Source organism: Herpailurus yagouaroundi, unplaced genomic scaffold, assembly GCF_014898765.1.
Source record: "Herpailurus yagouaroundi ecotype Mexico unplaced genomic scaffold, PumYag 140, whole genome shotgun sequence".
NCBI classification, from domain to species: domain Eukaryota; kingdom Metazoa; phylum Chordata; class Mammalia; order Carnivora; family Felidae; genus Herpailurus; species Herpailurus yagouaroundi.
Window position 1 is genome coordinate 58,414,627 of NW_024412395.1, and position 26,426 is coordinate 58,441,052.

At 40.3% G+C, this 26,426-nt stretch overlaps 1 protein-coding gene across 3 annotated transcripts in view; it reads right to left on the minus strand.

Moving 5' to 3' along the window:
- The window catches only part of PDE11A (phosphodiesterase 11A), a 378,310-nt gene that overhangs the window by 122,795 nt on the left and 229,089 nt on the right, over positions 1-26,426 (minus strand). For all 3 annotated transcript variants that reach the window (XR_005790395.1, XM_040475481.1, XM_040475482.1), the window contains exon 10: positions 18,169-18,219. Coding sequence is in view for 2 of the 3 variants with exons in the window: in XM_040475481.1 (XP_040331415.1) it covers positions 18,169-18,219 (51 nt within the window). In the remaining variant the exon portion in view is untranslated. The remainder of the gene's footprint in view (positions 1-18,168; positions 18,220-26,426) is intronic.

A 26,426-nucleotide genomic window follows, 5' to 3' on the forward strand; every position in this document is an offset into this window, starting at 1 on the left:
CTGCATCTTGACTCTCAGTTTATTGTGTGTCATCTCAAAACTGGTATTTTAATCTCATAAGTCTTTTTCCTTCAATGTTCTACTCTGCACTTTGAAACAGGAGAAGCAGCTATGCGGTACAGAGGGACAGCATGTCCTGTCCATGGGTTCTTATTTCAATACTTAAAAAACACACAGGTGTGTAGGCAGGCTTGCATAATGGTAAGAACATGAACCTTGTATTAGACTCAGGTTCAAATCTTACTCTTGTGATTTACTAACTCTGTGACCTTAGGAGAGTCACATTACCTCTTATCCCTCAGTCCTTCCTCTATAAAATGAGGTAATGATAAAATCTATCTCATAAATTCATTACAGAACAAGATTACAACTCAGGTCTCCTAGTTTAGTTTCCATTAGATGCATAAATCCAAACATTTAAAAGATAGAAATGTTTCACAACATTCCAAGGCAAGAGATATTTTTGACCGCCTACCATATACCAGGCATTGTGTTAGGCACTGAAGATATAGCAGTTTTCAAGTAGCTTAGAGTCTAGCTAAGGCAAATTTGCCTCAATCATTTTTTATACCCACTAGAGATACACAGAGATGATATTCACATACTAATTTATTAATAGGAGTCTACAGAATTAACATGCATGTAGTAGTATTGGATCTACAGTTAATATGTTGCCCACTGTTAATTATAATTACCATTAATTATGGTTAATTTCCAACCTGACTTAACTCTTGGCAAAGCGGACAGACAGCACCTTCCTTCCATTTTGCTGCTTTAAGCAGGCAAGAGCAGCAGCTCAGTGAATCGGCAGGGAAGTCTACACTGAATGCTCTTCAAGTAAACGGCCTCTTCTGCATTAGACCAGTGACAGGATAAGTATGTGCTCCTGGCATCGAATCCGTGAGTTTAACTGTTTGTAATTATTGAGAGTGTATGCCCTCCCATCATACAGCTTAAAGTGACAAGAGGCTGGGTTCTCAGCAAGGACTGGGCACCACCAGTTTAAGTATTTTTTTTCCCCTTGTCCGGCTTACAATTCCCCAATTGCTTTGATTTCACATACGCACCCAGTCAATATTAATTTTCTGCTCTATAGAACAATAAAAGAGTAAAATCAGAACGAGGAAACCCTGTTTTCCTCTATAGATAGATTGCATGGGAACAGTCAAAGGAGAAGTCAGAGGATGTGGTGAGATAGCCTGTTATTCAAAAACTGGGCTACCTTGACTTATTCCTGGGTTTTCTTGGAGAGTGGGGCAGGGATCAGCCTGAAGAATTTAGGTAGAACTTTTTTTTTTAAAAAAAAATTTTTTTTCAACGTTTATTTATTTTTGGAACAGAGAGAGACAGAGCATGAACGGGGGGCGGGGGCGGAGAGCGAGGGAGACACAGAATCGGAAACAGGCTCCAGGCTCTGAGCCATCAGCCCAGAGCCCGACGCGGGGCTCGAACTCACGGACCGCGAGATCGTGACCTGGCTGAAGTCGGACGCTTAACCGACTGCGCCACCCAGGCGCCCCTAGAACTTTTTTTTAAATTTTATTAAATGTTTATTTATTTACTTTTGAGAAACAGAGAGAGAGAGAGAGAGAGTGAGCACATGTGGGGGAGTGGCAGAGAAAGAGAGAGAGAGAGAGAGAGGGAGAGAGAGAATCTCAAGCAGACTCCACACTGTCAGCCCAGAGTCCTATGTGAGGCTCGAACTCACAAACCATGAGATCACTACCTGAGCCAGAACCAAGAGTCAGACGCTCAGCCGAGCCACCCAGGTGTTCCTTAGGTAGAACTTTTTAAGCGCAAGATAATTCACAAGATCAGCTATTGATAAAGTAGCTCGTGGGATTGATTTGCATTTAGAATATGCACTATACATGGCATCCTCCCTCTAATAGAGGAAAGCTTAATTGTTTCCGCAAAAAAAGCTCTAATTTATTTCTCACTGGGACTCCAAATTCAGCAGCACTTCCTTTGATCAGGCAGATGAAACTGGGAGCCAAGATTGATCTTTTATGCATCCTATGACACTGCAGATGAAAGCTACCTGCCCTGTTACAGCGCTATTCTTTAACATTTTATTTTTTTATTTTGGGGGGGATGAAATATCATGCTTTACACAATACTTACAAAATATCACATTGGCCACTGAGAGGCTCCTGTGTTCAAACATCTAGCCTCCCCTCCCCGCTGGTTCCTGCCCCTCTTCCAGTGTCCCATCTTGATCTTCACAGCTGAAGTCCATCCGGATTGTCTTCCTTTCTAGCTGACAGCAAGAGAGCCAATGAAAAATACCTTTTCCTGTTGCTGGGTGACTATGAACATTTTGAAAATATGCCCCATAAATGCAGCAACTTACAAGCTTGCCATTGGCTGGCTGGGGACCCTGTGCAATGCTGACGCATGAGGCGGGCAAAAGAATGACAGGTGGGAAGGGCTATGCAAATATATTACCAGCCTGATGTTCCACTGGAGAGGAAAACTATTTCAAGGCTGAGTGACAACTGTAACATACCCTGTTAGAAGAAAAATAAATCTCCCTGAGTCTACATTTAGGCATCTGAAGAACAGTTATGGGAATATGGCAGAAAAAAAGAAAAAAAACTCAAGGTTGTCTTACCCTCACATATCCGTTTCATGGTCTGATTAGCAGTTCTACCTGTCCTAGAAATATATGTGTATTTCTACATACCTTTTGCAGTTATGTATTGACGCATTTCAGAGTCCAAACTTGTTTATCCAGGGAAATAATTTTAAACAATGTCAAGGAAGCCTTTAAAATTTTTCTTTGTCTCCTTGTCTCTAGTGTCCTCTCCTTCACCTTCCTCCCCTGACCTCCAAGTCCCAACACCCAGCAGCCGCAGGATGTGGTCAGTGTCAGCGCAGTACTGACTGCATTTTATCTCACTCTGTCCACTTAAAATATTTGCATCCTGGTGGGAGGATAAGAAAAGTCTTGTCTAAACAGCTTTGGGGTTCTTTTGGCAGCCAGAGAAAGCTGTTTGGATACAAGTAACTGCTTTTGCTAACACCAGGGTTAACTGTTCATACACAAATCTGCCAGAGAGCCTCTAGGAAAGAATGCCCTTCTCCTAACTGAATTCTAATGAGGCCAGGAAGTAGACTAGGACTTGAGCTCTTACTGTGAGTTTCAAACATCAGATCTAGGGATGTTTGGCCTCTCGATCTGCTCGATTCTCCAGTAAATCCTATCTAGTTCATGAAGAAATGGCCACTTGAGAAGGAATCTGTGGGTTATTGGTTGATCTAGTTGAAAGGGGCTTTCCTGGTTCTACATTAGCACCTCCAGGGCAGAAAAGCGATAGAAAGATGTGACTGTCATGTGATCAGGTGAGATAATTGTTAATGAGGAGTTCCTGGGCCGATTTATATTTATTTGCCTTACAAAATTCGGGTGAGTTTGAGAGCCAAATCAGGGTGACCATCAGTGGGGATTAGCTGTGGAAATAGAAATGCCTTAAGGATATAATAATACATTCTTTTCAATAATGCGATCCAGACAAAGTCACTTAGGAAACCACTATGGCAGATAGGTCAGATAGACACTGGTGTCACTTAGTGTCTACATTAATGAATTATGAAGGGGGAGTTGTGAGCATCTCACCTGTGCTCCAGGAATTGTGTGCTTTCCACAAGAGAGGCCACAATAGGTTGGATAGGGACCAAAAGTCACATCTTAAAGTTCTGTGCATGTATACCTCATCTGTGAAGGACAGCTATAAGACTATCTACCTATATCCCTCTCCTTTCAAGGAGACCATGCATTCTACTCCAGCCAGGTGTTTCCACTCTGGACCTGACATATTGTTCTAGGACTATGCCCCTGTCACAGTTGGTTGTCACAGTTGGTTGGTCCAGGGATCAGCACTTGACCCAAACTGGACCCACTGGCAAACTTCCCTGAGATTCTCCAAACTGCAACTTGGAAATAGTTCTTTCTGGAAGGGATTGCTGAAAGATGAGAAACTTAGGCCTTGACACAGGCCACGTTTAAACCCTTTGTAAGGAAAGCCAGACTGCACTGAGCATACCCAGGGGTTCCATGCTGCATGCATGTATACGGCTCTGCACATTTGGCTCAAGGGGCCCCCGGGTGCTTGTTGCTGCCAGCTCCAGGAGTGGCCAGGGGAATCTGCCTGCAGTGGTTGGCTTTGCAGGAGTGCAATCGGTGGGGCAGGTTGTCCTGCATTCTGGGACCTGGCAACCACTCAGCCCTGCCTTCTCATGAGTGAATCACGATGCAGTGGGAGCAAGAGCTCACAGAGAGAGAGACGCCTGATCACAGCCTAGTGCAGACAGGGACATTCCTAACAACAGCATACTTGGACCTTTGGTTTTTTAAGGGGGTTATCAAAATAATCAGCCTTTGCTCTCACACATAACTCTTCAGAGAACCAGAGGAACGCTGTTTTCAAAGGGATCACTGATGGTTTGAAAGATATTCTAAGCAGAAAAATAAGTTTCTCTGTGGTTTTAAAGGGAGGGTGAGTTCTATGATTTTTCATATTAGAGCAAAGTAGTCATAGGGAGCCTCTCTCCCTCTTGTCTTTCTTGTCTAAATTCTAGGGCTTTCCTGCTGGTGGTGAGGGGGAGAGTGCAAAGTGTCCTTCTTTAAAATCCAGCTTAACATTTCATGTTTGACAAATTTAAGCCAGTGGTGAGGATGGCCACCTGTTCCTGCAGAAACCACCACAAAACTTGATTTTCACAGAACTCCCTTCTGTCTCTGGAAAGGCCCAAGATTAATTATAATGTATGTTAGGAAAGTGAACCTAGTATACAGAAGAATGGGATCATTCAGTACGAGAACTGTTTGGGATTTACCCTTTGAGGGGAAAGATCACTTAAAAAATTTTTTTTTCAACGTTTATTTATTTTTGGGACAGAGAGAGACAGAGCATGAAAGGGGGAGAGGCAGAGAGAGAGGGAGACACAGAATCGGAAACAGGCTCCAGGCTCTGAGCCATCAGCCCAGAGCCCGACGCGGGGCTCGAACTCACGGACCGCGAGATCGTGACCTGGCTGAAGTCGGACGCTTAACCGACTGCACCACCCAGGCGCCCTGAAAGATCACTTTTAGATCCTACAACCTGTCCCTTGATGTTGATATTCCAGAATGCTGAAGTCTGAGAATACACATCTGCTTAAGCAGTAGTCCTGGATTGTCTCACCACTATGTAACCTTGAACACACACACACACACACACACACACACACACACACACACACCCTTAGTACAGTCTGTTGAAATCTGAACTTGTCTATTAAGAACCTAAGCCTTAGAATTCAGAAGGGCTCATAACCAGACCAAACCAGGACCAGAAGAATGTAAAGCAGGAAGGATTCCATGTCTGTTATCACAGAAAGGGGATATCACAAATTCAGCATGCTTATCCCTATCTCGATTTCTTAATTTGTAATACAGGGAAGGCACTGAAAACACACCTGGCACCTGGTAAAATGTTCATTAAATGTTTGTTATTTTCCAGGTGACCGTCACACCGAGTGAACTGAGCACATACTGGGTAGGAGAGTCCCAAAAAAGGACCTCAACAGCAGGAAATGAGGTCTCCAAACTGGCAGTATGCAATGTCCCTCAGCTGCCTGGTCCATAAACGGGATAAAGTCACTGATGCCTCCTTTAAAGGCTTCTGTTAACATCCAATGAAATAAGAGCTGTGAAAGCACACTGAATCAGAAGGAACGCCGTGGCTATAAAACACTACTCTTAGCGAGTAGCAATATTTAAAAGTATATAATGATTGGTATCATGTTATCCTACAGTAAGCCCAGAAAATGTATTTGAAAGTCCATCCACCTGTAGATGGTTAACTGTGGAATAGTGTTTAAGCCTTTTATCCCTGGATAGGTTGAAAAAAGCCTACCCTTTTTAAAGTCTCACCAGCCCTTCTTACAATCTCCTCTTTCATGGGTGTGTGGATTTGATTACAATGAGACTAAAGGAAGTACCTGTAGGCCCTGCTCTGGGCCAGCTTCTAGGGCCAGCTATGAGGCCATTCTACACAGCCCCCAACCTGGGGGTAGGAGATAAAATCTATTTTGAGCTTGGAACCCTTCTACAATGTGGTCTTGTAGAAAGGACTGTAGAATTTTCTTTTATGGTGTGACTATAACAGATTTTCAACTTTTATTAAAATTCTTACTTCTTTACTAATTTCTTTCAGTCCCAATCATATATTTGAGGTCCTGGATAGAAACATCAGCCTGTATTGCCTGACAGCCTTAGAATAGTCTCTGTGGCTATTCTTGTTCATAATGCTGAGTTTAATTTCTCTGGTTTATGTATATTGGCATCAAATCCAAAGATAGCAAAATCCTGCACAGATAGTGTGTCATTGACTATGGACGTTCTAGTGCCTGGGTAAGGTGTTGTTTTTGCAAACTCCATGAATTGCTTCTAGGGTAACAAAAGGAACCCCAAACAGAGTTAGTATTCCTCCGGTACCCATCACCAGCATTCCTGCTGAAGGGGAGAGTGCTGAATGGCTCCACCAGCTCTAGCAATGACAGGAATGCATTCAAAGGCACAGGGCACAGCTACACAGATGGCTGGGTTCAAGTCCTGTTTATACACATACCGCAGTACACGCAGCAATAAAAATAATTAATGGCGCATCCGACCTCTGGATACCCACCACACCACGTCGTCATCAGCTCCCAGCGCCTCCACAGCGGCTCCCCTGTACCCGCTGGCTGGTTCCTTGGGATCCAGCCAGCAAGAGGGCTTTGCTCAGGCTTTGTTGATAAGGCTGAACCAGAGGGGAGATTTCCCCAGTCCTTGCACCTCGTGCCTCGGCAAATGAATCAGCTGCCTGTGTCATTAACATATTCTAGGTCATGTGCGCACACAAACATTATTATATCTTGAAATTACTTTTAATTTACTGTCTTTTGGGTTTTAAACATTTTTCCTAGAACTGTGGCTCAGTAAATCCTTACGTGGAGCAAGGATGGCACCCAGTGGCCAAAACGTTTCATCTCAGATCTTGTTTTCTCACAGATTTTCCATTGCTTGTCTCTTTGGAGATAACGAACTGCCATAAGATCTTTTTTCCAAAGCCAGAGTTGAAACTCTACATCACTTGACTATCCCTTTAAGCTAAAGCACATGCAAGCACACGCGCACGCACACACACACACACACACACACACACACCATACATATTCACATATACAAACTGAGGCAATATACAGAGGTTAATTCAGAATCATAACTTTCAAAAATCCTTAAAAAGACCTTAGAGTCTTATGTTAAAGTCGTCATATTTCAGATATGCAGATTACTGCCCATGATGTCCCTAATAGCATGTATCGCTATAGGAAATATTATACAAATATAAACCCAATCTCACATTCTTCACTTCATATCTTTCCCAAAATAGTCTCTAGTTCATGAGTTCTCATGCCTTAAACATAAGACTTTATCTCCTGACAAGTGCTTTATCCTTAAACGGATGTTCACAATCTCACATCCTTGTTATCTGTCTTACAAGGTACTTGGCAGGCCTGGAGAATACAGAATAATAAAGTGGGACTGCTCTCTTTCCTTTGAGCTTTCCAGATGTCGAGAGATTTCTATATAGCTAGATAGCCAATCAGACTATAAGGAAGACAAGCAAGATGTCAGAATAATGGATCATATACCTACTTGCTAAGAATGATGCAATATCTCCATAATGTTTGCTGTTTCCAATTTCCTTAGGTTTCTAAGCAGTCTGAAACCCCAGGGCAAGAAGTCACATGGATAGCACAACCATAATACAAAAAGAAGTTTCTAATAAAATAGCATTATTTATCAGTTGCCCAAAGAGTACCACAAAAAGCCTCTTTTTAAATGTCTATGTTAAAGTTCAGCCTCAAATTCCATTTTTCTCAGACATCAACCCCATTCAGGCTTATTTGGCCCCACAAACTGTCAAAATGCCACAGTTTCCAAGAATAACAGTTACGTCAAAAGAAATGACTTCAGGATAAAATTCCATGCTATTGCTTACATTTTCCTCTTCAGTACTTGAAATGAAGCATTGTCTTCAAGGTCAAAACAAAACACTAGAGAGAAAACAAAGCCAAATACACGCATTTTTCTTGCTGGTTCTTTGGTTCTTGGTCACCTTGTATGTAAATTGGAGCTATAATGACCCTGCCCTCAACAAGAGGTTGTGAGGCTCCAGTGAGATAACTGGTAGGAAAACGTTTTTTATGCCCTGCTAAGTAGTATCATTTAAGGCATTATAATTATTTAAACATTTATAGGTAGCCTTAGTGTATAGTTTCTATACTGATGAGATTCAGATCCTTGTTCTACCTAAAATAATCACTTATCTTTCTCATGAGTATTACTGTAAAATGTTACCTTCAAATATAATGTAGCCACGGTGGGTTTCGGAAATCACTTATTATATGTAATTACATCAAACTGAGCCAAGTCTTCCACCAAATACTCCAATTTTTTAAATAGAGCTTAAATTTAAAAGCTTTGGGTATTCAGAAATTATAAGAGCCCCAAGATATTTTGTCAACTTTATGTTGCTTTATGTTTTATTTTCCCCTTCCCTCCTGGAGATAAATTTTATAGGCTCATAAAATTATAGCATTTTATAGCTGAAAATGGCTTTGTTGTGAAGATGAGGAAACCGGAGGTCTAGGAATTTTACTACTTTTTTCTTTTTTTCCTTTTTTTTTTTAGAAATTTTAAATGAACTGAGAAGTCTGGTGGCTGTTTTGTCTACTTCCATGTTTGCTCTCTCTTGTCTTACTGTGTCTGTGGCCTTCCAAAGGCTGCTTAAAAACAGACAGCTCTGGCAACAAAGGCGTTGTCTCCTAACTTCGCATTTCATATTGTGCCCTGAGATCAGTAGAATCATGATTTATGCACATTTTTAAGATTTTGGATGGATCCACTGTCAACTGAGAGAAAACACGCAAAACTACCAAAGCAGCACACAATTTCAAAAATAGGTAGAAAGGACAGAAAATGGGACCATACAAATGAAAAAAATTAGAAAGACATCCTGAGATTCAAGAAACTAATGTTTTCGACAAATGTAGTCATCAGGATGGTGGTAGCAGGACACATGAGTGAAGAATCACATCTAATAGAGGAATGCCTCATTTTATCGCACTTTGGTTTATTGCACTTCGCAGGTACTTCGGTTTTTGCAAAATGAAAGTTTGCGGCAGCCCTGTGTTGAGGGAGTCTATCAGTGCCATTCTTCCAAAAGCGTTTGCTCACATAATGTTTCTGTGTCACATTTTCCTAATTCTCAATCCACTACAAACTTTTACATCATTAAATTTGTTATGGCGATCAGTGATCAGTGATTATGACTTGCTCAAAGCTCAGAAGATGGTTAGCCACTTTTAGCAATAAAATATTTTTTAATTAAGATAGGCACATTGTTAGACATCATGCTATTGCACAGTGAATAGATATAGTAGAGTGTCAACAAAACTATTACATACACTGGGAAACCAAAAAATTCATTTGACTTGCTTTATTGTGGTATTTGCTTTATTGCTGGAACCAAACCCTCAGTGTTTCTGAGGTATGCCTGTATTAAAGAAATTGCTGAATCAACTAAGAATGACAAGGGGCCTTTGCCCAAACTAGGGAAGGACAGATATTGACATTACTGAACACTCCAAAGAGAATATGCTAAACAAAGAAAATGAATCCCTTTCTTTTCATATAGTTCAGGCTTCTTAGGAAACTAGTAAACAAGAACCTAAAACAGGTGTTGAGAAAGAATTTGCGACACTCTTAATGTCATAAATCCTTACTCCAAAATTGACTCACATGTTGTAAACACCTCTGCCATCAAAACTGCAAACAGTTCAATGAATTTGGTAGAAATTTCTCCAGCACCCAGGTGCAAGCGGCACTTTAGGAAATATAAGGGTTACAAAAATGACTAAGACAAGGATTCACTCCTAAAAATGCTCCTGGTTTAACCAGGTGATTGGGCAGGTGCATAAAGATTTACATCGCAAGGTAGAGACTGATATGTATAATGAAAAAATGGCAAACGAGCAGATCACTTCTGCCTGAATTACAGTGAGAACGACTTCATGGAGGGGGCGCAACTGAGCAGAAGCAGATTGTCAGGCCTCTATGCAAAGACAGAAGCAGGAATGGGAGCAGAGATAGAGAAGGGCAGAGAATGGACAGAAAATATCTAACATAGCTCGTGGGAAGGGTCGGTCAGGGGGAGTATGGGAAGCCAGATGGAGTAGTGAACTGGAGGTGAGAGTTCAGAGCAGTTTTTAAAAGTATCATTATGGGGCGCCTGGGTGGCGCAGTCGGTTAAGCGTCTGACTTCAGCCAGGTCACGATCTCGCGGTCCGTGAGTTCGAGCCCCGCATCAGGCTCTGGGCTGATGGCTCAGAGCCTGGAGCCTGTTTCTGATTCTGTGTCTCCCTCTCTCTCTGCCCCTCCCCCGTTCATGCTCTGTCTCTCTCTGTCCCAAAAATAAATAAAACGTTGAAAAAAAATTTTTTTTAAAATAATAAAAAAATAAAAGTATCATTATAATGAATTTGGTTACTTAGTTAAACATTTTTTATTTGAGTATAGCTGACATTCAGTGTTAGATCAGTTTCAGGTGTACAACACAGTGACTCAACTTCTCTATACGTTACGCTGTGCTCACCATGAGTGTAGCTACCATCTGTCACCATACGCTAGAAATGTGTCATTGACTATATTCCCTGTGCTGTACCTTTTATTCCCATGACTCATTCATTCCATAACTGAAGCCTGTGTTTTCCACTCCCTTTCACTCATTTTAATGTCCAACTGAAGAATTTGAAATGATGGAATCATAGATGTTGAGCTCTTTGAGAAGGAAGACTGGCACCAACAGAAGAGTACTGTTAATCTGTCCACTATGCACAGGATGAATTTGGGAATAGGTCTTAAGAACTTACTTTAAAAAGGGAGGGATGGGGCACATGGGTGGCTCAGTCAGTTAAGTGTCCGACTTCGGCTCAGGTCATGACCTCAACAGTTTTTGAATTTGAACCCTGCATCGGGCTCTGTGCCGACAGAGAGAGAAAAGGTGGCAGGGAGACCAGGTAGGGGGGCATGCAAACAACTGTCTGAATGAGAAAGAGTGAGAGTCTGAGCTGGTGGTAACTGTGAGGACGGTGGTGGCATGGGAGACATTCTCAAGTCCTCTGTTCCATGAGGGAACAGCACACGGGATTGACACATATGAGGACACAAAGGTGACTGGGTAATTATGTCAAGTGTGCCCCTGGAGAGGAGGGGGAGGGAAGCTCCTATGTATACCGAAGGAAATGCAGAAGAAAACCAACCATTATGACTGCCAAACCAAACCCACATCATTGAGGTGAGGGAGCATCAATTTCCCAGTTCTGTACCTACAGTCATAGATGGCTTTAACTAGAGGAAAACCAGAGAGAGGGGAGAGTGAGATAGTCTGAGCTGCCCCAGGGTTCTGGAAAGGTCTGATCCCTCTGGCCTCTATAGTTGCCTTCATTGTTCAGGCATCAGTGCTCCAACAGGGCCACACTATTGCCCTCCACTCCTGTCTTCCCTGGGCCTTCGTGACTCATCACTGCTCCGAAACCAAAAATGAACTGCCTTTTATTTCATTCCCTCAGAGTCAGACTCCCTGGGCCTTCATGTGTGCCACTCAAGGAGTGCAGGGGACCAGCTGTGTTAATGTGTGGAAGCAAGAAAGCCTTCCAGGCGCATCCTTCCTCCCAGGGAAAGTAAACATCCACTGTGACCTTTTGGAGACAGTGTCCCTATTTTGTTTCCAAATGGAAAGAAGTGATCAATAATGTTGTTTACGCTGACCTGAAAGGAGGTCAGGGTCACCACAGGAGGGCCTGGTGGGTTCTTGAAGAGCCCTCAACTCATAGCCACGTAGTTCAGCAGTAGAAAAGGCCAGCCTGGACTTGCAGCCCCAGTTCTCCTCACACCACTCCCCTCCCCACTACTTTCCATACTCAAGAGTGAGAAAGTGTAACCATCTTTTTTTTCTGAGCTAACATTTCATTAAGACACTACCATAAAGAGAACCCCATATGATCACACGGACATTTGGACACAGAGCACTCCACATATTTATGGGCATGTCCCAAGTGGTGCTGGCTGCACGGCTCAGTCTGCTGCCTTAGGAGCAGGAGATGCCCTTTAGGATGCTGATCCAGCTGTTTCCCCTGCAGCCAATTTCCCACTGAAGGTTCAATAACTTTCCCTGATTTAAAAAAAAAAAAATCTTAGAAATTAAACTCAGCATAGCTACTATTTAAAGTAAAAACAACCCCCTAAAGTTAAGAGGTGAGGACAGGGGAGGAGACAGAGTAGGTTAGGTGTAAGATGAGTCCCAAATTCCATTTATACTGCTGCGAGGTCATCTTTTTAAACAACCTTAGAAGTATGCCAAGGTGAACTGGAAAGTTGTTGGTTGTTGAGATTTCCAAAGGTAGCATTTCAGAAGACTGTGAGGGCTGAGGCTAGAGAAACAAGAGAAAGCTCTCCTTCCTCCCAGGCACCCTGAGGTCCTGAATCACCCCCTGGACTCTGGGGGTGTCTCTGTGGGAGCACCCGGCCTGTAGGATAGGAGCTAGAAGGTGCTTCCTACTGACCGCGGTCAGGAACATGGGCTCCCCAAACCTCTGCCCTACCTTGCTCCTCCCTGCCTTGGCAGTTGCCTCATTACTTGGGTTTGGGTAAGTGCCGTGGTGTTGTCCTCTGTCTACCCAGGACACTTTTCCTCTGCAAGAAGCTGCTGCAAGGACTGGACTTTTCCACGGCTTTGGAAATAGGGTTGGCAGGGCAGTGGCCAGCAGATGTCCTGTCTTTGTGCAATTAGAAAAAGGTGCATCCTTTGGGAGGTCAGTTACTAAAAGGTATTCCATCACTTGACCAGCCAAGTAGGGGTGAGCCCCACCTCCTGCCTCCTCAGGGACACCCCTCATGCAGGGACTCTTGTGCAGGACCTGTGACAAACACATCTACCGGCACGACTGCCACGGTGGTTCTGAGTGAGGAAGCTTCTTATGATAACATTTGAATATTTCATGGATCAAAGATGTCTACTCAAACTTAATTACTTAAATAAAAGGCCTAGTATATCCCATCTTATTGCCCTGCCTGTCCCCTGCCCTCCATCTCACAGAGGAGACCATAAGGTCCTATTTTTGATGTAGCTATGTAAAGGCCACAAGGAGTACCTATTCCTTGGCACTTTATTTTATTTTATTTACTTTACCGGGATGTTAATTTGTGGCCCAGGCATTAACATTGATAACTTGAAATATGCAAGAGGTAGTCCAAACCCAAACACCCAACATGAGTTATTGGTGTTTAATTACTGAGGCAGTTAAATAGTGCTGTAAACGAGTTCATCTCTGATTGCAGCCATAACCCATGCAGTTTGGAATTGAAAGAAGAGATGATAAAAGGTGGCAATATAACATGAGAACGTCCATGAGTTGATTTTAATTGGTAAACTGGCATATATAGTGATAACTGTTTGGTCTGTCCACCGCATTGGAATCTTAGGGAAGTGCATAAAATTACAGGAGCATATAATTGGTGCACTAAACTCATTTTCTTATGTTATCACAGCTGGCATCTTCAGGTTATTAAAAGCCTTTAAACCAGTCATCTTCAAAGAGATCTAATTGTCAATATGGTCTTTATCCATTATTCCTGTTAGCACCGAGCAGAAGAAATATAAACAGGCACTAAAATCTGCACAAATTTTCTGTGCACGCCTTTCTTATTTCAAGTTCAAGGAAGATCAGTAAATGTTAATGAGGATAAAAACCATTCTTTAAATCCTTCTTTCTTCATTCAATGCACAAGGCAATCAGCCCGTAAAGGATAAATTATTAATATTATAGCCTCAACCAGACTTTTAAAAAGTTAATTCATTAGTTCCAGGAAGTTCTGTGATCATTTTGTGTATAAGTGGTTCTCCAAAATCCCAAGGTATAAATAATATGTCAGAACCATAAAAATAAGCTTAGGTTCTGACATTCTTTGCTGAGCAGTTATATGTTGTTTCATCTACTTACTCTGGCTAGATAATCCAGAAATTCTTCTAGAATGGTTTTCACATTCTGAGCACCATTCACCTACCTACCACCACACACCCACGGAGGAAATTTTCCCAACTGGAGAAATAGAGTTAATAGAACAAAGCAAAACAAAAGTAAAAGCATCTTCTCCCTCTCCTATGGTATTTCACAATAGGAAAAGAAATCCCCAAGCATGGACAGGTGTGAAATAGGAAGATAAGATATGAAAAAAGGTAAGGAGCTACCAGCCTAGCATTAATGATGATTAAAGATTGACTACAGGTTTATCATATATGAAATCTGTGTTCCTTTAAACCATCCCGCCTAGGAGTACAAATGGTAGTGAATTGAAAACAATTAATGGTATGTATTATCCTCTCCAATAGGATCTCCCTCTCTTCTACTTATTTCTGAGACATCCCTGGGTATATCTTATTTGTCCTTAAAATGTGACCACTCAGCCTGAATTCATCCCTTTAGCCTTTGCTGGCCATTTTGGAAGAAGGTGCCTTGCTTCTGGTCTATCTGAGGCTTCCTTCCATTGGGCTGCTGCTTTCTGTTGCATTCTACTGGCACTCTGGAACCCTCATGCTCTTGGAGTCATTTATTGTACTGAAACTGTACTAAGGGCCATACCTTTTGTGTCTACTCATGTTTTTAGCTGAGAAGATGAATCCATAGGAGGCTGTGGTAAGGGACAGATTCAAGAGACAAACCCCATGCTGAACTTGGAACCATCCAGAGGCCTCAATTTCCACCAAGAAAAGTTTTTGCCTAGGAGGCCTCCTAGTCTCTTGCGTAAACAACCACATCCCACTGGCGTTCTCAGCATATCTGAATCCCAAATGCAGTGTAGTTTCGGCTGTAACTGGAGTCTGACCTGTATTTGACCTCCAGATCCTTCTCAGTACTAGCTGATGACATTTCTTCCAAACCCTGACTTAATCTCTGAATCACTGATCACTAGCTTGGTTCCAGCTGCACATAATCCATCAACTCAGCAATCCTTGCACTGATGAAATCTCATAGATAACTCTGAATCCAGATTTCAAATCTCTCTCTCTTTTTTCTTTAATATCTCTGCTAAAAATTACGGTAGGTAGCAAAGTTTATTACATATATACATTTTTTACATACTTATTTTGAGAAAGAGTGAGAGAGAGAGCAAGAGCACCTCAAGTGGGGTAAGGGAAGAGAGAGAAGGAGAGAGAGAATCCCAAACAGACTCAGTGCTGACAGCAAGGAGCCCAACACAGGGCTTGATCTCACGACCCATTGAGGTCATGACCTGAGCCAAAATCAAGAGTCGGGATGCTTAACCCACTAAGCCACTCAGGTGCCCCTACAGTATATTTGAATGTATGCATGGTTTAGTTGTACATATTGGTCAAAACAAAGCATTTATTTATTGCTATTTAGTTACAATGTTAGGAAACTGCCATTGCACATATTCCAGTGTGAAATTTTAGTAAATACTTTTCAGTGTCTATGTGCAGGATTATTTTAAGCTCACTACATTTTAATCTTATTGCTGCAGTTACAAGACATCAGCTACCAATTATGATAATGTTTTGTTTACTTTATATATCAAGAAAAAAAGCCATTAGGTTAAAATTATCTACTATATCTCAATTACATTGTAATAAGATACTTACCAATATCTTTCAGGATAAAATCTGGAATAAATTAGCTAAGTTAATACTCTTGATAATTTTAAGATGAAATAACCCTTTGTTCTCAAATTTAAATACTTCATATTTTTAGTATGTTTGTGAGCTAACAATAGAAAAGCAAATTCCAAGACAATAGTGTTTTCCTTACTCTAAGGAATTAAGAATTAAGGCCGAACAAAGGGCAATACCTTCAGAGAGTACAGAGCTATTGATTTTGGCCTGCTGTGATTCTGGACATGTCCCATCAAATAGCTCCTGCAGTCATATTTAGTCCCACTGTGAGCTTTGCTGTCTTTCTTCCTGCCTGTCCCTTCCTTCTTTTAGAAATGATGATAATTATAATAGCAGTAAAAATATAAAGTATAAAACAGTAAGAACAGTAAAATATTTGTGGCAAGTTATTTCCATAAATAGGATTTCTAGGTAACTAAATTTCATTAAAGTACAAACGCTTTAAATATTTTTGATGGACATATTTATAAAATATAAGACATAAAAAATAATTATATGTAACCATGGTTTTAACATTTTCTTAGTGAATAACTGTTTTGAGTTACAGAACACTGATGCTTTTTGGATTCATTCATTCATTCATTCATTCATTCATTCATTCATCCATCCATTCAACAAATCATTACTGAATACTACTGTGTCCCCAGAGCTGTAGAGATAGAGCACTGAACACAACATACAAAAAGTGCTGCCCTGGGGCCCCTGGGTGGCTCAATTGGTTAAGCATTCAACTTTTGATTTTGGCTTGCTTTGTCATGATCTCATGGGTTCATGGGATGGAGCTCCGCATTGGGCTCTGTGCTGACAGTGCAGAGCTTGCTTGGGATTCTTTCTTTTTCCGCCCTCTCTGCCTCTCCCCTGCTTGTGCTCTCTCCCTCTCTCTCTCAAAATAAATAAATAAACTTAAAAAAAAAGTGTTGCCCTAATGGCACTCACATTCTAGCTAGTATGTAGGATGCTTCTCTCTATAACAAGAAGGCCCTGACTGCCATGGTTTGGGTTGTTTTGTCTCCTTCCTCTGCTGTCAGCTGTCACCTCCTGCTGGCAACATATCTCTTCCTGATCTGGGTTACCACTGCATGTCTTTTCCTAAGCCTCTCATCAAGCCAATAGGACCATATCCCTGGATGGAGCCCATGCAGCTTACTTTATGCCCACACTAGATGGGCTGCTCCCTGCCCTTCTGAGCAGTTCCCTCATCCCTACTCTGAATTTGGAGTCTTCCCTTGTTTCCTTTCTTTATCAGTGTGACTCAACTCTAATGATCTGATTCAACGATCAGGTACAAAGGTCTCTGTGCCATTCTTCCATGAATGCATGTATGTGTAAATGAAACTCCTAATTAGAAGACTAGCCATCATCAGTGTTATTACATACTAATGTGTATTGGTACAGCACAAAACACTATCTTTCTTATGGTTTTGGTGGTTAACCCAATAATTCTCTGAACCTCCACAAAAACAAAAAGGCAGACATCATAGCCTTCATAAGGGAGCAAAATCAGGTTTCCCACACTCTCATATATTGACCATGGCTGGTTAGAAGTGCGGGGAAAGGAACAAGAATTCTGGGCTGCCTTTAAGGGAACAGTGGTGACTGAGGTGAAAAAGAATATCTAGGGGCACCTGGCTGGCTCAGTTGGCACAGCATGTGACTCTTGATCTCAGGGTTGTGAGTCTGAGCCTCACATTGGGTGTGGAGATTACTTAAAAATAAAATCTTAAAAAAAAAAAAAGAAAGAAAAAGAATATCTAAGACTCATTCACAGACTTATCCAATGTTGGAGCTGGAAGAAGGTCCCACTGAACAGCAGTGAACATGGTAGTTAAGAACTCCAGTTCTGGGGCTGCATTGCCTGGCTATAACCCTTACAATCATTTGATCTTGGCCTATATACTTAACATCTCCATGCCTCAACTTATTCATCTGTAAAACAGTATACTTCACAGGATTATGAGATTCAAATGAATTAATGCAGGTAAAATGCTTTGTGTTGTGCCTGGTCCATAGTAAGCATTTGACAAGTGTTAGCTAGTATTGTCCTATTTTTTGCAGATGAAAATACACAGATTTTAAGTGAACAGAAAGTTGGAGGAAAAACCAATGCCAAAGCCAGGTGTTCTGATTCTTACCATATTACACAGATTTTTTTTTCCCTAATATCCCACCTACTTGGCAAACGGAAAGAAAGAAATAAATGATCATGAAGAGGCTGCTCTCTTATATTTAAATCCCCTTTACCCTCTAAGACTGAAATATCCAAGCACACCTAGGCCCAGTTCTATTCCTTAACACCTAATGGGCGGGAGTGATTCTACAGAGGCAAATGACGAAGGATCAGAAAGCTGCATAACATTATGTACTGGCAAGGCACTCTTTGCTTCCTTACCTTAAACTTGTCAACTTCAGCTTTTGAACATGTTGCATGGTATGACAGCACCTGATTCAGAAGAAAAGGAAAAAAAAAAAACCCTTTAATAACTAGACATGACTCTATTTTCTGAAATTCTCCTGGCTTAAAAAGAAACTCAGCTCATTATATCACCATGATAATAGTGAATTTTTTTATTGAAGAATAATTGACATACACTATCCTACTAATTTCAGGTATACATCACCATGATATGATATTTTCATACATTACAAAATGAGCCTCATGCTAAGTTTAGTTATCATCTGTCACCATAGTTATTACAACATTATTGACTGTATTTCCTATGCTGTACATTATATCCCCAATGACTTATTTATCTTATAACTGGAAGTTTGTGCTTCTTAATCCCCCTCACCTATTTCATCTCCACTCCACCCACACCTCCCCTCTCTGCTGACTAACAGTTTGTTTCTTATATCTATGAATCTGCTTCTGTTTTGTTTTATTTGTTCTTTTTTTGTTTTTAGATTCCATTTATGAGTGAAATCATACAGTATTTGTCTTCCTCTGCCTGGCTTATCCCATTTAGCATAATACCTTCTAGGTCCACCCATGTTGTTGCAAATGGCAAGAATTCATTCTTCTTTTTAATGGCTGAGTAATATTCCATTATATATATATATATAATATATATATATGTATGTGCATACATATATATATATTTATCACATCTTCTTTATCCACTCATCTACTGATGAACACTTAGGTTGCTTTCATATCTTGGCTATTTTAAATAATGCTGCATAGAGGTGCCTGGCTGGATCAGTTGGTTAAGTTTAACTCTTGATTTCAGCTCAGGTCATGATCCCACGGTTCACAGAATTAAGCCTTGCGGTGGGTGCTGCACTAACAGCTTGGCGCCTGCTTGGGATTCTCTCTCTCCGCTCGCTCTGTCCCTGCCCAGCTTATGGGCTTTCTCCCGCTCCCTCTAAATAAATAAAATAAATAAATAAATAAATAAATAAATAAATAAATAATGCTGCAATAAACATATGGGTGCACATATCTCTTTGAATTAGCATTTTCATTTTCTTCAGATAAATACACAGAGGTGGAATTGCTGGATAACATAGTAGTTTTATTTTTAATTTCTTGAGGAACTTCCATACTGTTTTCTGTAGTAGCTGTACCAATCAATGTACATTCCCACCAAAGCATACGAGGGTTCCCTTTTCTCCACATCCCCCCAACACTTGTTACTTTTTGTTTTTGTTTTGATAATAGGCAATCTGACTGGTGTGAGGTGGTATCTCATTGTGGTCTTCATTTGCATTTCCCTGATGATGAGTAATGTCAAACATCTTTTCATGTGTCTATTGGTCATCTGTAGGTCTTCTTTAGAAAAATTTCCATTCAAGTCCTCTGGTTGGTTGTTCTTTTGATATTAAATGGTATAAGTTCTTTATATATTTTGGATATTAACCCCTTATCAGATGTATGATTTGCAAATATCTTCTTCCATTCAGTAGGTGGCCTTTTTATTTTGTCTATGGTTTCCTTTGTTGTGCAGAAGCTTTTTAGCTTGATGTAGTCCTATTTGTTTATTTTAGCTTTTGTTGCCCTTGCCTGAGGAGACTCTTCCAAAAAGAAATATCGCTAAGACTGATGTCAAAGAGCTTCCTGCCTCTGTTTTCTTCTAGGAGTTTTATGGCTTCAGGTCTTACATTAAAATCTTTAATCCCATTTGAACTTATTTTTGCATATGGCGTAAGACAGTACTCCAATTTCACTCTTTTGCGTGTAGCTGTCCAGTTTTCCCAACATCATTTATTGAAGAGACTGTGTTTTCAATGGTGGATTTTAATGGACACGAAATTTCCCATAACTGTGACACAGACTGTTATCCATGCAATTGCAGTGGAATCTATTATAATGCTAAATGGAGCTGCAGTCCACATGAAAGGCTAAGTATTTTATACCAGGATGTTTTTATAGTTATTTCATCAAAGGGACATGATGTGGCTGGCTCAAGATCACAGCTCCCAAAGGACATGAATATTTGTCCTGTGAAATGCTCTGGAACATAAATAAATAAAAAGGCCGTGGGTGGTGTAGGTCTCTGTGTGTGTTTGTGTGAACTGTGGCAGACACTGTATATTGCTGACTCAACTTTCATTTCTGGTCTATTCTCACTTGCCTGCTTTTATTATGTAGGAAAGATTGTGCTGATATGCCCAACCATCTGCAATGTCTTTTGTAAGAGGATTATATTTCCCTGCCTTACTGACAGCCTTAGTATATGACTGGCATTAGACAATGCAGTGCGGCGGGGGGGGGCGGGGGGGGGCGCAACAGATACCATCCTGAAGCACTCTTCAAGAGGCTTATATGGTTCTGCCATCCTCTGTTTCCTTCCACCATGGGAAGTGTGTAGCCCAAGAAGGGCTGCTCTCTCAGCCTGGACCCCAAAATGAAACAGGTACATTAGGCACAGCCACAGCCACCCCACAGCTGTTGGTGTGTCCTGTGAGCATGAAATCAAGCTTTGTGGTTTATCACTGCATTGCAACTTACTGAATCAGAGGCTTAAAAGTCAAAAGTCCAATTCACAGGCTCCCTGTATCTGGGAGAAGTCCTGTGGAGTGGATGTGTGATGCTCCTCTGGTCAGTGAAATGTAAGTGGGAGTGCTGGGGCTGCCTCTTGGCCTTTTCTTTGGCCTCAGAAACAGCTATAAGGCTTGGATAGTCTGTGCAGCAGATATACGCAGCAAAATCTGTGCAGCAAAGTCTGGTGTCTATGAGGTGAAAACTATGAATGACTGCTTGTTATGGCTGGTAGAGCAGAATGGGAAGGAGAAATGAATCTGGCCCTGGACTGCCCTGCCTCAGACTTTTTGTTTCGCAAGACAAATAAACACACATTTGCTTAAGTCAGTATTGGAATGTTACAAGGTGTATCTATATATGTCTCTCTAGATCTACACACACACACACACACACACACACACACACACACACACACAACTTGCAAGTTACATATTTTATACTACCAATCCCATGCTTAATCTATACAAACTTCAAACAAATAAATCTAGGAAATGCTAAATCATTTCAACTACCAATCTTAGAGAACTGCATTATACATTTGGTTCTGAAAAGTAAAGTAACACATTTTCTTTTGTTAAATGCAGCATTTCCCAAATCTAATTAGCCACAGAACTCCCTTTTAGATGATACTGTATATTAATCTAGTAACATTCCAACCTAATAGCCTATTGGCCAAAAACTCTGAGAAATGTTGATGAGAAATATACACCATCTGTAGCAGGGCCACAATGGAGACAGTGTCACAGGGGGCAGATCACAGCCTCTGGAGCCAGCTTCCCAGGTATGGGAGTTTGGGCAAGTGTCTTAGTCTTCTCTACACCATTTTGTAAAATGGTATAATACTAACACTAAACAGGTATCTCCTGCTTAACATTAGTAAGCTATTGCTGAAAATCAGGTTCCACCTGAAAATGCTAACAGGGAGCCTGTTTTCCATTATTTTTAATTGAAAAAAATTATAATGCATTATAAAACATGCAACGACATCCTGAAACTTAATGAAAACACAGTAAAATTAATATGTATGTATGCAACAAGAAAATGTGAGGTTACAAATGGCTTCAAGTGTTTATTTTCTGATAATAACCAAGACCGTCTTAACAAAAAGTTGCTTTATATTCAGTGGTGTCTTCTCTCCCATCATAAACACCTTGATCTGTTAAGTTTCTCAGGATCCACATAAGAGTGAAACCATATGGTATCTGTCTTTCTCTGTATGGCTTATTTCACTTAGCATCACACTCTCCAGTTCCATCCATGTTGCTACAAAGGGCCATATTTCATTCTTTCTCATTGCCATGTAGTACTCCATTATGTATATAAACCACAATTTCCCATGGGGGAGGGGAAGGAAAAAAAAAAAAAAGAGGTTAGAGTGGGAGAGAGCCAAAGCATAAGAGACTCTTAAAAACAGAGAACAAACTGAGGGTTGATGGGGGGTGGGAGGGAGGGGAGGTGGGTGATGAGTATTGAGGAGGGCACCTTTTGGGATGAGCACTGGGTATTGTATGGAAACCAATTTGACAATAAACTTCATATATTGAAAAAAAAATAAACACCTTGATCACTCACTTCTTTTCCCATAGTTTTCTCAATGTCTTTTCATCTTTGGGAGGGACTCTTTGTCAAACACTACTAAGCAAAAGCCAGAGCTAAATGTTAGAGGCTTGGTGGTGACGCATCGGGAGAAATTGCATCTCAGTAGCAGCAACAACCAAGATGCACAGCCTCATTGTTAAATTCTGCGTGGTTCTCAACGTGTCTACAAATGATTTGGACGTTCTTTAGACCAATTCTATCTAGAGTATAAATAAAAATTTTTCCCACACCTCATTTTGTTTTTTAAAAAGTTATACAGAGTTTTGTGGACAAAAGTATATTTTCCCCCCCAGTATAAACAAAGGCACAAAAATGCTGTACTGAGAAAGAAATATGTTCTATGAGGTTTGGTCATAAAAAACCAAGAGATTTTCTACTGGGGAGATTCTGTGGTGTGGGCCTGTACTTCACACAGTTCTTGGGAAGGTTAATGGGATAAAACATGTCAAAGACTTGGCACTCAAGTCATCAATTTATAGTTCTTACATTAATATTTGGCAGAATATTGTGTCATCATATATTATCATCATTGGCTCATAATTATTTATAGGTATTTTCAATGCCTATAGTATTGGTTTAAGGAGTAGAACCCAGTGACTCATTACTTACATATAACACCCAGTGCTCATCCAAACAAGTGCCATCCTTAATGCCCATCACCCATTTAGCCTATCTCCCCACCCACCTCCCCTCCAGCAACCCTCAGTTTGCTCTTCGTATTTAAGAGTCTCTTATGGCTTGCCTTCCTCTCTATTTTTATCTTATTTTGCCTTCCTTTCTCCTATGTTCATTGGTTAGGTTTCTTAAATTCCACATGAGTGAAATCATATGGTATTTGTCTTTCTGACTGACTTATTTCGCTTAGCATAATACATTTTAGTTCCATCCACAATGTGGCAAATGACAAAATTTCATTCTTTTTGATTGCAAAGTAATATTCCATTGTATATGTATACCACATCTTTATCCATTCACCAGTTGATAAACATTTGGATTTTTTCCATAATTTGGCTATTGTTGATAGTGCTGCTATAAACATTGGAGTGCATGCGACCCTTCGAATCAGCATTTTTATATCATTTGGATAAATACCTAGTAGTGCAATTGCTGAGTCGTAGGGTAGTTCTATGTTTAATTTTTTGAGAAACATCCATACTGTTTTCCAGAGTGGCTGCACCAGTTTGCATTCCCACCAACAGTGCAAAAGTGTTCTCCTTTCTCCGCATCCTTGCCAACATCTGCTGTATCCTGAGTTGTTCATTTTAGCCAATCTGACAGGTGTGAGGTGGCACCTCTTTGTTGTTTTGATTTGTATTTCTTCGACAATGAGTGATGTTGAGCATCTTTTCATGTGCCTGTTAGCTATTTGGATGTCTTCTTTGGAAAAGTGTCTATTCATGTCTTCTGCCCATTTCTTGACTGGATTATTTGTTTTTTGGGGAGTTGAGTTTGATAAGTTCTTTATAGATTTTGGATACTAACCCTTTACCCAATATGTCATTTGCAAGTATCTTATCCCATTCCATTAGTTGCCTTTTAGTTTTTTTGATTATTTCCTTCGTTGTGCAGAAGGTTTTTAACTTGATGAAGTCCCAATAGTTCATTTTGCTTTTGTTTCCCTTGCCTCCAGAGACATGTCTAGTAAGAAGTCACTGTGGCAGAGGTCAAAGAAGTTGCTGCCTGTTTTCTTCTGTAGGATTGTAATGGTTTTCTGTCACATTTAGGTCTTTCATCCATTTTTAATTAATTTTTGTGTATAATGTAAGAAAGCAGCCCAGTTTCATTCTTCTGCATGTCACTGCCCAGTTTTCCCAGCATCATTTGCTGAAGAGACTGTCTTTTTTTCTATTTGATATTCTTTCCTGCTTTGTCAAATATTAGCTGGCCATACATTTGTGGGTCAATGAGGTGAGGACTTCTGAGTTTTCTATTCTGTTCCATTGATCTATATGTCTGTTTTTGTGCCAGTACCACACTTTCTTGATGATTTCAGCTTTGTAATGTAGCTTGAAGTCCAGAATTGTGATGCTTCCAGGTTTGCTTTTCTTTTTCAACATTACTTAGGCTATTCAATCTTTTCTGGTTCCATACAAATTTTAGAATTATTTGTTCTAGCTCTGTGAAAAATACTGATGTTATTTTGATAGGGATTGCATTGAATGTGTAAATTGCTTTGGGTAGTGTCAACATTTTAACAATATTTGTTCTCCCAATCCATGAGCATGGAACATTTCTCCATTTCTTTGTGTCTTCTTCAATTTCTTTCATAATCTTTCTATAGTTTTCAGCATACAGATCTTTTACTTTTTGGTTAGTTTTATTCCTAGGTATCTTATGGCTTTTGGTGTAATTGTAAATGGGATCAATTCCTTGATTTCTCTTTCTGCTGCTTCGTTATTGGTGTATATAAATGCAACTGATTCCTATACATTGGTTTTATATCCTGTGACTTTGCTGAAGTCATGTATCTGTTCTAGCAGTTTTTTGGTGGAGTCTTTTGCATTTTCTATGTTGAGTGCCATGTCGTCTGCAAAGAGTGAGCATTTGATTTCTTCCTTGCCCATTTGGATGCCTTTTATTTCTTTTTGTTGTTGGATTGCTGAGGCTAGGACTTCCAGTATTATGTTGAACAACAGTGGTAAGAGTGGACATCCCTGTCATGTTCCTGACCTTAGGGGGAAAACTCTCAGTTTTTCCCCATTGAGGATGATATTAGCTGTGGGTCTTTCACATATGGCCTTAATGATGTTGAGGTATGTCCCTTCTACCCCTACTTTCTTGATTAAGTTTGTTTTTTGAGAGAGAATGGGAGAGAGAGACAGAGAGGACAGGGGAGGGGCAGAGACAGAGGGAGAGACAGAATATGAAGCAGGCTCTGTGCTGTCATCAGAGCCTGACGTGGGGCTCCATCTCATGACCCTGAGATCATGACCTGAGCTGAAATCAAGAGTCAGACGCTTAACTGATTGAGCCACCCAGGAGACGCCCCCCACCGCTAAAATTTATCTTTACTTAAAAAATAAAATAAAATCCCACAAAAATTCAAGCTGAAATTCAAAAGCTCTGCCACTAGGTTGTGCTTAGCCAGGCTTTTACTATTTCAGGCATACTACCCACTCGACTTGTTATAATCAAATTTTCCCACATCCTTTACCATTTGTTTAAAAAAGGAGCTATTTATTTGCAACTATTTGAATCAGTGAAGCAGACAATTATTACAATTAGAACGTTTTGTCCACTTTACACCACTTACCACAGTTGGAGTAATTAGTTTGCATCACCTACCTTCCCCACTAGACTGTAAGCACTATGAAGATCAGATCTGGTTTTGGTCACCAATGTATATCCCATTCCTAGGAGTGTGCTTGATACTTAGTTCACACTCATTTGATGAATTAAGGAATAAAAAATAAAATGATCTTTAAAAAAAAAGACTCTCTCCATTTCCCATATGCTTCATTGCTTGTATTATTAGTGGCCTTAATTGGTATCTTTTCCTCAGAGAAATCATAATATGTCTTAGAGCATAAACTGAACAATGTAGTAGGGTTGCCAGATTTAGCAAATAAAAATATAGGCTACCCGGTTAAATATGAATTTCAGGTCAACAATCAATATTTGCAAAATTGGGAACATACTTATTCTAAAAATATTATTTGTTGTTGATACGAAATTCAAATTTAACTGGGCATCTTGTGTTTTTACCTAGAAACCTTACTTCTAGTCTCTCTAAATTAAAAAGTCTAGAAACAAATATGGAAAACTCTAGGCCACATCTCAAAATATTCATGTTCCTTCCCTACCTTCACCCTACAACATCTCCCAGTGATCTTTTCCTAACAATATTTTATCTGCAAACCTACCAAATGCCTTGAGTCTGGAATCTTTCAGCAATGCTAAATAACCTCATTAATTTATGATCTGTGACAAATCTATGGATGGATGCCACTGAAAGAAATAAAACAAAAGTAATTCCTGATTACTTTTAGCAAAGCAAGTATTAAAGAGAGAATCATTATAGTTATATATATTATATATATATATAATATATATATATATATCCTCTT